The sequence below is a fragment of the Staurois parvus genome, unplaced genomic scaffold (genome assembly GCF_062004578.1).
Source record: "Staurois parvus isolate SC_StPar_1 unplaced genomic scaffold, SC_StPar_1.0 ptg000854l, whole genome shotgun sequence".
Taxonomy (NCBI): Eukaryota; Metazoa; Chordata; class Amphibia; order Anura; family Ranidae; genus Staurois; species Staurois parvus.
Genome location: NW_028318650.1, coordinates 243,158 through 256,519, shown reverse-complemented (window position 1 = coordinate 256,519; position 13,362 = coordinate 243,158). Strand labels below are relative to the sequence as shown.

General features: G+C 38.1%; 1 protein-coding gene across 1 annotated transcript in view; it reads left to right on the top strand.

Annotated features, from left to right (window-relative positions):
• The window catches only part of LOC149443513 (uncharacterized), a 246,550-nt gene that overhangs the window by 198,867 nt on the left and 34,321 nt on the right, over positions 1-13,362 (top strand). The window contains exon 29 of the mRNA XM_089655603.1: positions 7,155-7,452. Coding sequence (XP_089511729.1) covers positions 7,155-7,452 — 298 coding nt within the window. The remainder of the gene's footprint in view (positions 1-7,154; positions 7,453-13,362) is intronic.

Genomic DNA, 13,362 nt, shown 5'->3' with positions numbered 1-13,362 from the left:
ACCTTTCATCAAGCTTCGGCAGATCGTTTGCAAAGTCGCTACCTGGTCTTCAGTTCATACTTTTAAACATTTTTACCAGGTAGATGCCAGAGTAGCTGAGGACACTACCTTGTTTTTTTCGAGCTCTAAAGGTTTAGTACCATGTTGCCTTCCCTTCATATGCAGTGCTTTTGAACATCGCTGATAGTGAGGATTGATAAGGCTGCTCTGTGTCCCATGATGTACAATAAAGAAAATTGGATTTTTGGCTTACCTGTAAAATTTATTTCTTGGAGTACATCATGGGACACAGAGATCCCTTTCTTTTGTATCATGGTCTATGTCTTGCTACAAAACTGAAGCTCTTCCTAGAGGTTTTACCTAGGACTAGGAGGGGACTTCCTGTCTTTTTTGCCAGTGTCCCATCACCTATAGGTGAGAATTAGTAAAGCTGCGCTTTGTCCCGTAATGTACTCCAAGAAAATGGATTTTACAGGTAAGCCAAAAATCCAATTGTTTCAGTGTTGGGAGGGCACATGTTGCATTGTGTCTCTATCAGAGATGTAAGTGTTGAAATATAGTGAGCATTCAGCTTCAGGTTGAAGATTTCAACCGTCAGAGACAAAAAGCAGCAGATTAGTCTTGATCACAGATATGTTTATTGTTTGTACATTTGTATTGCCAATGCACATCAGGGGCATTAATAGTCGTTCATACTCTGGCTTGTATAAAAAATGTCCCTGTTTAGGTTGTGTGCTTGTCCACATACCTGGAATGCCTGTCCCAGCTGCTGGGAGATGGAGAAAAGTGCAGTTGTCTCCTTGCTTGCTGTGTTGTTGGATGCCCATGGAGGGAGGAGTGGTGCCTTATCCAACCTCATAGCTAGCTTTAGACAACACCTACGAAAGTACCACATGCACTTTGTCCCCAGGGGAGCAGAGCAATTTAATACTATATCTGTGCATGAAAATGTTATTTATACTGTTATTACAGGTTGCCCTCTAAAATGTAACTCTCTTGATATCTGAAATTCTTTCCCCATTACAGTTGTAAATTTGAAATCTATAATCTGATTGAGGCTGTGGGCAAAACAGGTAGTTTGAATTTAGGATGTATTGTTAAATTGGTTTAAGATTTCTTATTTTGAAAACTGCAGAAACCTTGCCCATATCAACAACCTTCTTTTTTCACATAACCACTTCTCCTGTCACACCTTTTCACCATCTATGGACCAGAGAAATTTTTACACTTCTGCTATGGACTTGTTTATTCGATGATAACTTTGTCATTACTAAAGATAACAAGGTAATACATACAGTGCTGTAAAAAAAGTACCCCTGGCTTTTATATTTTTGTCACGCTTAAATGCTTCAGATCATCAAACAAATTTTAATATTACACAAAGATAGCCCAATTAAAAACAAAATGCATTTTTTAACTTATGATTTAATATATTAAGGGAAAAAAGCTGTCCAAACCTGCCAGGCTCTATGTGAAAAAGTAATCCCCCCTCCCCCTTGCTAAATTATGAATGAATTGTGATTTACCACATTTTTTGGGAAAGCTGAGTTAAATTTCAGTTCCCACACCCAGGCTTGATTACTGCCAGACCTGTTGAATCAAGAAATCACTTAAATAGAAGCTGTCTGACAAAGTGAAGCATGCTAAAAGATCTAAAAAAGCAACACATCATGCCTCAATCTAAAGAATTTCAAGAACACAGGAAAAACAAAATAATTTACATGTACCAGTCTGGAAAGGATTTCAAAGCCATTTCTAAGGCTTTGGGACTCCAGTGAACCATGGTAAGTGCCATTATCCACAAATGAACATAAATGACAACTTGGAACAGTGGTGAACCTTTCCAGCAGTAGGCGGCATACCAAAATTACTCCAAGAGCACAATGATGACTCATCCAGGAGGTCATAAAAGAGGCCAGAACAGCATCTAAAGCACTGCGGGCCTCACATGCCTCAGGTAAGGTCAGTGTTCATGATTCAACAATGAGAAAGAGACTGGGCAAAAATAGCCTCCATGGGAGAGTTCCAAGGCAAGAGCCACTGCTGACCAAAAAGAACACAAAGGCTCATCTCACATTTGGCAAAAAACATCTTGATTAGCTCCAAGACTTTTGGGCAAATATTCTGTGGACTGAAGAAACAAAAGTTGAACGTTTTGGAAAGTGTGTGTCCCGTTACATCTGGCATTAAAACTAACACAGCCTTTCATAAAAAGAACATCATACCAACAGTGAAACATGGTGGTGGTAGTGTAATGGTCTGGGGCTGCTTTGCAACTTCAGGATGTGGATGACTTGTCATAATTGATGGAACCATGAATTCTATGCTCTACTAGAAACTCCTGAAGGAGAATGTCCAGCCATCAGTTCATGACCTCAAGCTCAAGCATACTTGGGTTATGCAGCAGAACAACAATCACTAACACACTAGCAAGTCCACCTCTGAGTTGCTAAAAAAACAAAATTAAGGTTTTAGAGTGGACTACTCAAAGTCTGGACTTAAATCCAACTAAGATGCTGTAGCATGACTTAAACAGAACATTCATGTTTGAAAACCCTCCAATGTGGCTGAATGAAAAAAAATTCTGTAAAGAAGAGTGGGCCAAAATTCCTCCACAGCGATGTGAAAGAATCATTGCTAGTTTTCGCAAATGCTTGATTGCAGTTGTTTCCACTAAGGGTGGCACAAACAGTTATTAGGTTTAGGGGGCATTTACTTTTTCACATAGGGCCAAGCAGGTTTGGACAGCTTTTTTCCCTTTAATAAATTAAATCTTCATTTAAAAACTGAATTTTGTATTTACTCGGGTTATCTTTGTGTAATATTAAAATGTTTGATAATCTCAATCATTTAAGCGTGACAAATATGCAAAAAAAACCCTTAAAAATCAGGAAAAGGGCGAATACGTTTTCACAACATTGTATATATTTTTTTTTTATATAAACAAGGATTTCTTTTCATGATATTGTCTTGCAACAATGATTTGGGTTTTTTTTGCAATTCTTATACAATAAAACACAACAAACTAAACAAAACATACTTTTTCTTTTTTTATTCGAGCAGTGTCCATTTAAAAAAAAATCATGTTACTGCTAATAAAATGTCTACATTTTATTCTGTAATTTTTCCTGTCTAAAATGGCTTTTTTAAAAAAAATATAAATGTGCAAATATATGGTAAATGTGTAAAAATATTAACGAACATATCAAAAACAAATTTAAATATTAATACTTCATAAAATGGAAACAAAGAAAACTGCAGGAAAGTAATAATTCAAGAGAGAAGGAGAATAAGAAGTTCATTAGGGATGATTAGAGTAAACTAAGGGTTAAACAGAGAAACATATTTAATTTTTTTTTTACTTGTCAGAATAATATATATAAAATGCAGCGCTAAAATGACACAAAGTGACTGACGTGAGCGCTTCCTTGTGCTGAAAGTGATAACAATGAATATAAAGTGTACCGTCAAATATTGACGTATAAATAGATGAATAAATACATAAGTAAAAAGTGACTTTGGTGTATAATGAATTATTATGACTAGAGATGAGCGAATTTTTCAAAAATTCGATTCGCCTGATTCGCCGAATTTTCCGAAAAAATTCGATTCGATTCGAATTTATTCGCTGCGAATTTTACTTATAAAAAAGGGTTTCTAGGCTTCAGAGAGCCTTTATATTAGTGCAGAACACTGTACCTTTAATTTAAATGCCCTTGGAGTCTGCTGGGGAAGAGAAATAATACTGTCAGTCAGTATGACATGCAGATGAGTGCCGTCGATCTTAGAATCACCGCACACTTCACTCATTTGGGCAGTCACGGGGCCAAAGAAGAAGAAGAAGAAGAAGAATGAAAAGAAGAAGAATGAAAAGAATGAAAAGAAGAAGAAGAAGAAGAAGAAGAAGAATGAAAAGAATGAGAAGAAGAAGAAGAAGAAGAATGAAAAGAATGAGAAGAAGAAGAAGAAGAAGAAGAAGAAGAAGAAGAAGAAGAAGAAGAAGAATGAAAAGAATGAAAAGAATGAAAAGAAGAATGAAAAGAAGAAGAAGAATGAAAAGAAGAATGAAAAGAATGAAAAGAATGAAAATAAGAAGAAGAATGAAAAGAAGAATGAAAAGAATGACAAGAAGAATGAAAATAAGAAGAAGAATGAAAAGAAGAATGAAAAGAATGAAAAGAAGAATGAAAAGAAGAAGAAGAATGAAAATAAGAATGAAAAGAATGAAAAGAAAAATGAAAATAAGAAGAAGAATGAAAAGAAGAATGAAAAGAAGAAGAAGAATGAAAAGAAGAATGAAAAGAATGAAAAGAAAAATGAAAATAAGAAGAATGAAAAGAAGAATGAAAAGAATGAAAAGAAGAATGAAAATAATGAAAAGAAGAATGAAAATAAGAAGAATGAAAAGAAGAATGAAAAGAATGAAAAGAAGAATGAAAAGAAGAAGAAGAATGAAAAGAAGAATGAAAAGAATGAAAAGAAGAATGAAAAGAATGAAAAGAATGAAAATAAGAAGAAGAATGAAAAGAAGAAGAATGAAAAGAAGAATGAAAAGAATGAAAAGAAGAATGAAAAGAATGACAAGAAGAATGAAAAGAATGAAAATAAGAAGAATGAAAAGAAGAATGAAAAGAATGAGAAGAAGAATGAAAATAAGAAGAAGAATGAAAAGAAGAATGAAAAGAAAGAAAAGAAGAATGAAAATAAGAAGAAGAAGAATGAAAATAAGAATAATTCCAGTAAAGCAAAAAGTGTTTCTGCAGAGTTCCTCTATTTCTGACAGTTCTCTGACAGTTCTTTCACATTTACAGCGATTGAAACATTGTATCTATTTGTTTCCTAATAAAAACATCTGTATCCTAAATGGAAACAAATACATACAATGTTTCAACCGCTGGAAATGTGAAAGAACTGTCAGACAGCTGTCAGAAATAGCGGAGCTCTCTGCAGGGACACTTTTGCCGGCTGTAGAAGGGATGAAAACGGCCGATCAGGAAAAATTCGATTTGACCATCCGAAGTTGGCAAAAATTCGGATTCGCTGCGAATCGAATTTTTCCTGAAATTCGAAACGAATTCCACTTCGCCTGATTCGATTCGCTCATCTCTAATTATGACATATATTTAGTAACATCAAAAAAAGTCCAAAAGTAATCCGTAGGAGGAGCCTTGCTGCATTGACATCACGCCGCAGAGGCCGCATGGAATGCCGGTGGCCATTTTGATTTCTCATAAGAATGAGTGCTGACAGCCATCCTTTGTTTTACATTTTCTGCTCACTGATTTAAATAAACTACTACACTATCAGCCCTTTATTGTTTCTGGCTTGTTAATAACGAGCCTCAAAAGGTGGAGATATCTTTATTTTGAGCTGTATTATTCGGTGGTGATGGAGTATTAAGGAGCTGTTCCTGGATGCTGAGAGGGTTCTGTAAGAGAGGTTTGGAGTTGCCTTGTATGCTGATTGTGTGCCAGATGATTCCATTATTCTTGCCCATACCCAGATGACCACAGAGGATAACATATACATGCGCTTTAATATTGCGCTTCTGGTGAGTGCAATCACATTACTGGTTCTTATCACGGATATCACGAGCACGGATTACTTTTGGACTTTTTTTGACGTTCCTAAATATATGTCATAATAATTCATTATACACCAAAGTCACTTTTTACTGATGTATTTATTCACCTATTTATACGATAATATTTTAAAATTCATTGTTATCACTTTCAGCGCAAGGAAGCACTCACTTCAGTCACTTTGGGGTTTATTTACTAAAGCTGGAGAGTGCAAAATGAGACTCCCTTCTGCATAGAAACCAATCAGCTTCCAGGTTTCATTGCCAAAGCTTCATTGAACAAGCTGAGGTTAGAAGCTGATTGGTTTCTATGCAGAAGGGAGTCTGATTTTGGACTCTCCAGCTTTAGTAAATAAACCCCTTTTGTGTCATTTTAGCGCTGCATTTTATATATATTATTAGGTTGCTTTAATTAACATCATTTGCAGATCTAAGTTCATCACTCTGATCTGTAGATGAATGAACAGAATGATACAAAAGTAAAAATACGTTACTTTGTATCTTTGTATAATGGTGGTCTGGAGCAGTGTTAGTCATATACACTGATTCAGACTTCTTATCATTTTCTTCTCTGAGTATACAGTAAAGCCAGCTTGGATTAGTCAAAGCTGACAATTGTTGTACACTGGGGGTCCCAGAAGCAGCACAGAGAGACAGGATGTGCTACACATGCTGTCAGGGCTCCTGGGTATGACCAGAGGTGTGTGACTGACGCAGGGAAACGCAGACTTCAGATATGTTATAAACAATATAATTTATTAACACTAACAATACAAACATAAACGCAGTGCTATACTAAAACATAATACAGTGCAAACAAACCAAACCAACCACCCACAGATAACAATATATACAATGCAAGCGTCGTCAGGCAGGCCGGGTCAATCTCAATCAGGCAGGTAGGTACAGGGGGAGCAAGCGGAGAATGGTCGGGGTCACAAGCCAGGTTCAGCAGGTAGCGGGCAGCGTGGTACAGGGGGTCAGGCAGAGGAGAATGGTCAGACAAGCCAGGGATCAGGAGCAGGAGAATGGTCAGACAAAGCCAGGGATCAGAGCAGGGTCAGCAACGAATCAGACAGGAACAGGGAGCAGGAACAGGAACAGGGAGCAGGAACAGGATACAGGGCCCAGGAGAAACACACACCAAGGCAGAGTCTGCAGGTCTGGCCATCCCTTAAATACACCAGTATAATCAGTTCCAGGTGTTTGACTGGCTGCAAGGTTGAGTCTCTGATTGCTGGGAGCACCCGCTGGCAAGCCCTGGTACTGCAGCTCATAAGGCAGGTGAGTTCCACCATTGCTGGCCAGTCCATTCCTGACACATGCCCTGTGTACAATGATAACATTTTGGTTTTTTTTGTGTAGCATGCCTAAAGTCTGCAACTAAAGGAAAATTAGTTTTGTCTTTCACATGTAACAATGACTTTGTTGGTTTGTTTGGTTGCTATAGGGATTATTGCTCATACGCTTATAAGTTAATTAATGTTTGACTAAGAAGTACCTTATGCTAATGTTATTGTAACTATGATATGCTAATCATTTTTGTAATTTTATTTTGTTTCCTAATTATCAGAGTTCATCACTATCTAGCTGCCTAAATATGTTAAAACAAAATATATTAGTCAAGGGCCTTAGAGATATGGACGAAGAAAGCTTCAGAGAATTTAAGAATGCTCTTTGTTGTACAAATCCTCCACGTGGATGTGAACAAATTTCCATAAATAATCTTAAAGATAAATCTTTGGAGGACATAGTTGACTTCATCTTCAAGCATTACACTCAAAGACATGGACCACAAATGATCAAAGAGGCTCTTAAAGCAATAGGTAAAGATGAAATATGGAAGATTATCCAAAATAATATCAGGAAAGGTGAGTAACATAAATGTCTATAGTATAATATATACACATGAAACAATACATTCTATATAAGCGTGTCCACAAATGATGTTCCAGACACTATTTTATTGCCAGGTACAATTCTTGGTCTATGAAGAGGTGGTTTAAAGTGGAATTCCAGACTGGATCTAACAAAGCTTAAAACCGCTTCCACTCACTCCTACACTATCTACCCTGTGTAAGGAAGATGCTTATACTTACCTATTCCCAGACCACTCTGGCCAGGTCACGTGATCTCCCCAGGGAAGAGGAAAGAGCGCCGACAACAGACGGAATGGGCATTCATTGTCGGCTGTCCCTTCTCTCCCCTGAAGCCGGCCGCTGGGAGCCAATCACATAACCAAACTGGAGCACCTTGCGAATAGGTAAGTATAAACATCTTCTTTCTATAGGATAGTTAGTATTGGAGTTAGAAAGTAGGTGGGAGCCCTTTTAAGCATAGTTAAATCTAGCCTGGAATTCTACTTTAGGGCTAGCCTAGTGGGCAAGAACCAATTTATCTAGCATTGGAAACATTCTTTATGGCATTGAATTCTTTCAGCTTGTTAGGACAGTTTTGTAAGAATGAATGAATTATCAATTTATTATTTTTCATTATATTCCGATTGTGTGGACTCCAATTATTCCCTTAGCACCATAAATAAGACCTGTCTAAAGGTAATTTAGGAAAGAAGAGGGGGGGGGGGGGGGTGGTAAAGGCTAAAGAGACACCAAGACCACGTGTTCAAAGACTGTCAAGTTCTGAGAAGACGCATCAAGGTAAAGGTAGGTGAGTAGTATAGCCACGTGAAAATGTAAGTATACCTCATGGAAATTGTTGACTTTTTCATCATGTTTAACCCCTTGCCTACTGGGCACATTTACCCCTTCCTTCCCGGGTCAATGTTCAGCTTTCAGTGCTGTCGCACTTTGAATGACAATTGTGCAGTCATGCAACACTGTACCCATATGAAATTTTTATATTTTTTTCACAAAAATAGAGCTTTCTTTTGGTGGTATTTAATCGCCGCTAGGTGTTTTATTTTTTGCACTATAAATGAAAAAAGAGCAAAAAATGGGAAAAAAAAATTTTCTTTGTTTCTAATATCAAATTTAGCAAACGGGTACATTTTCTCCTTCACTGATGTGCGTTGATGAGGCTGCACTGATAGACAGCACTGATGGGCACTGATAGGCAGCACTGATGGACACGGATGAGGTGGCACTAATAGGCAGCACTGATAGGCTGCACTGATGAGGCGGTACTGGTGGGAATTGATAAGGAGGCACTGATGCTGCACTGATGGGCACCAATAGGTGGCACTACTGGTGCCACTGACTGGCGGCATTGACGGGCAGCACTGATGGGTGGCACTGTGGGGTGGTACTGATGGGTGACACTGCTGGGCACTGATGGGTGGCACTGCTGGACACTGATAGGCGCCACTGCTGGACACTTTTGGGGCTCATAAGTCAATCATATAGGATCGGCAACAAGGTGAGGATGAACTGTAGAAACTTTATATGAATGCAGAGTATAAAAACATACCAGAAGACACTAACGTGTTTCAGTCAACCAAGACCTTACTCATAGTCTATCACTCCCTTAAGGGCCAATCATAGAAGATAGCCATCATCTGTTACATCCAATGCAAAAGGAAGAGTGATCACCACTAAATGATGCATGTGCTTAGTCAATTAGACCTACATATCAAAAACAATACAAAAAAATACATCAAAAGGAAAACAATATAAAATAACAACCAACCTTATTTACTACACAAGTTGTCGTTTACAATATGTTGGCTCTACAATACGTCCTCTGAGAATACATATTGAAGAACATTTTTGTGATTCAAGTAAAGGGCACTCACTTTTTCCCATGACTACAGTTAGTCACATTCATCTCTATAATAGATGTAATGTCAAGTACGTCTCACCGTAATCCAAGTAACTTCTTGAGTTATCTGTAGTGGAGAATGCTGTCAAATTGTTAAACAAATCATTAGCTCCAATAATTGTGGGCAAAGCAGGGCCAAGCTTCATCAATGCACAAACTTTAAACTAGAGATTCCCATGACAAAGGGACAAACTGTGATGAGTACACTATCTAGCCCTCTACTAAAGTGGCTGCTTGTTGTCTGGTAGCAACAGCAGTTATGAATGGTTGACCAGAATGCTGTTTGATAGCTACTGGATCTGAGGTTATTACTATGGACTATGCCTTTTATCAACAACATTGTGAATAGTCGTAGACTTTGGACTCTCCCTGGATAGCGTTGAAGGCAGGTGTACACATTCCTGAGAATTAAAGTTTTCAGTGAAACGTGATTGTAACGGAACTGGTCCCCGACTGCGCTAGGGTATTTCATGCAGGAAATAGACAGCACCAGACTCTTCTTAAGACATGAAGTCAAATCTAAAGCGCTGAACAAACTGTTGGCGCTATATAAATCCTGTATAATAATAACTGCTTTATTTTAACACAAACACAAGATATATACACAGGGAGGGGAAATACAACCAGGAACAGGAAACACATCAGCAAGTCATCCCCTCAGGGGGAAGGGCTTCCGGAAACACCCCCCACCAAACCAAGACACACAATAGAACAAAGGGATGCAGCACATGGCAGTGAACAATGAACAACCCCCCACCCCAATACACAAACATTACATCCCATAATAGTTTGCTAGAACGATGGCATGCAGCCACATGGCAGAGAACAATGAACAATCCCCACACCAATATTAGAACATTTCACCCTGTACTCCTAACAGGCACAGGGTGCCTTAGATATAAAAGGAACAGGAGGAACTGAGATAGGGTTCCCCCCACCCCCAAAAGTCACTCCCGTCACAGTGATTAAATGGGAGTCGTAGTAACTATTGCTCTACTTTCCCAGACAACCTTTTTGTTCTAGGCATGAACTTCTTGTGAAAATTGCATTTCCTAAGGCTTCTTTGGGAGGCTTCAACATGACCACGGATGTATTCTAGAACTCAATTGAAACACGACTACTTACAGAGTCTTTTTAACACCTGTCAAGCACTCCAGAAGCAAGCCACTTCAACTGAAAAGTTGGAATGGTATGTTTGCCCCCTCACAAAACTTTTCATTGCTTCCCCATGAAGAGCATGTTTCCCATTCAAGTGAGAAATAGAAAAAAAATTAAAAGGGACTATAGTAATGATAACACCATAGCAGAGCCTTGAAGCAAAAGACATATCATTGATACTTAGAAAACTGGCCATCATTCAGCAAGGCAAAGTTTCAGGTAATTTGGTTATCCTGGGTCTTGCGCATATTATGCTGCAGACTACGATTATGTACCATTAAAAATGTGTCTGACACTCAATTGTAGCAGCTCTTAGGGCAACTGTGCAACAAAGGCAGATGCAGTAACTTGTACTGAAGCATGAACTTGTGTTTTCCAGAGGGCCTGAGGACTGTGGGTGCTCCATGGCACTTGACCATTCCATACAAACCAGTGAAATAGCCCTTGTAAGGTAAAGGTATCAGAATATTCTCCCTGGGAAATAAAAATAGCACTAAAAGACACTAAGGTGGGGAAAAGTCCTGGCCCGGACGGATACACCGTGAGGTACTATAAAAAATATAGTGAACTATTGATACCAAAGTTGAAGGAATATATGAATGCCCTGGGGGGAGAAATGGAGATTAGACAGGAATCCCTACAAGCTCATGTAACACTTATACACAAGGAAGGGAAGGATCCTACTCAATGTTCAAGTTATAGGCCAATTGCACTCCTAAATGTAGATACAAAGTTATATGCGAAGGTCTTAGCAAATAGGATCAAAGACTTAATGCCAGAATGGATCCAGGGAGATCAGGTTGGCTTTGTGTCAGGGAGGGAGGGTAGAGATAACGGAATTAGAACTCTGTTGTTGATCCAGAAAGCTAAGAAAGGGAAAACCCCGGCAGTGATTCTCTCGATCGACGCTGAAAAAGCTTTTGATAGAGTAAACTGGAGCTTTATGATGGACACCCTAGAGATCATGGGGGTAGGTAGTAGAATGAGGGAATGGATAGGAAAATTGTATAAAATGCCATCCGCGGTTATTTTGGTCAATGGTGAAAAATCGGCACCTATAAGGATGTCAAATGGCACTAGACAGGGATGTCCACTGTCCCCTTTGTTGTATGTGTTAACATTGGAACCCTTACTAGAAACAATTAGGAGGAATGCAGATATAAAGGGAATACAAATAGGGGAAACGGAACATAAGGTGGCAGCTTTTGCAGACGATCTGTTGTTCTATGTGGGTAATCCTAGGATAACACTCCCGAATTTAATGAAAAGCTTAAAGGAATATGGAGAAATATCAAACCTAAAAATCAACCTGACAAAAACTGAGATCTTGAATATAAATCTCCCGAATGGTGAGAAAGAAAAGATAAAAAAAGAATTCCCTTTTACATGGAGAGATAGAGAGATAAAATATTTAGGAGTCAAACTTTCTGCTTCATATTCAAAATTGTATAAATTAAATTATATTTCCCTTTTAAACGAGATTAAGGAGGAACTGAAGAAATTGGGAGGAGGAATCCCCTCCTGGTTAGGACGAATAAATCTGATAAAAATGATAATTGTACCCAAAGTTTTGTATAAATATCAAATGATCCCAATAAAACTCCCAGAAGCATTTTTTAAAGAAATTAAAAGGATGATAACAAAATTTATATGGAAAAATAAAAAACCTAGAATATCGTATGATTTGATAAGTAGACGAAAAGAGAGAGGGGGACTGGGAGTGCCAGACTTTGGGAGATACTATAATGCTGTAGTTTTAGCAAGAATTTATGATTGGACACACAATAAAAGGGGGAAAAGATGGGTAAAGATAGAGAATGACTTGAGCGGAGTTGACCTGAGTAGAAACATATGGGCACCAACACAATATAGAGGTTTAAAAGAAACCACGAGCGTGTTTACATTGAACGTTTTAAGGGTTTGGGATAATTTACACAAGTATATGCACTGGGATTTTAATTCACAATTAATGTCACTAAGGAATATAGAATACTTCCCACCAGGTATTGAAGGGAGTATGGGAAAATGGATTAAAAAGGAAGACATTCAACTAAGAGATATTATGGACGGAAAGAAGTTGAAAACATTGAAAGACTTAAAAAAGAGTGGAAGGGAACTTTTTATTAAGATTGATGAGTGGAAATATCACCAATTAAATCACTTTGTTGAGAGTCTTCCGAAACCCATAAGAGGGAGAAAGGAGTGGAACATGTTTGAGAGGTTACTGGAATCACGGGGAGACGGAAAACGGGGCACGGCAAAAATTTATAAAATTCTTACCGAGTTAGCTACGGAATTAAAACCAAGCTATATAGAAAAATGGGAAAGGGATTTAGGAGTGGAGATAGATGAGGATAAACAGAGGAAGATATATAGACTCACGCACGAGAACACTAGTATGAGAGAGGTGGAGGTAAACTATAAAAGTTTAGTAAGATGGCACATTACACCAATTCTAGAGCACAAAATAGATATAGAGAAAACACAAGAGTGTTGGCGTGGTTGTGGAAAGATTGGTACATGGTTTCACATCTGGTGGGAGTGCCCAAGGATACAAAATTTTTGGAAGATAACAGTCAACTTAATTGAGAAAATCTCAGGAATAAAGATAGGATTAGACCCACAAGTGTGTTTACTACATAAAACAGATTTACCAGTGAATAAATATAAAAACTCGGGTATATGGTACTTTGTGAACGCAGCGAAGGGGTTGATACCCAAATTCTGGCATAGCTTGGAAGTTCCGAAAGAGAAGGATTGGGTAGAAAGAGTAAATCAGATTAGTAGGATGGAGAAACTATACTATACCCAGGAAGATAAGATGGAGATATATAACAGGAGATGGG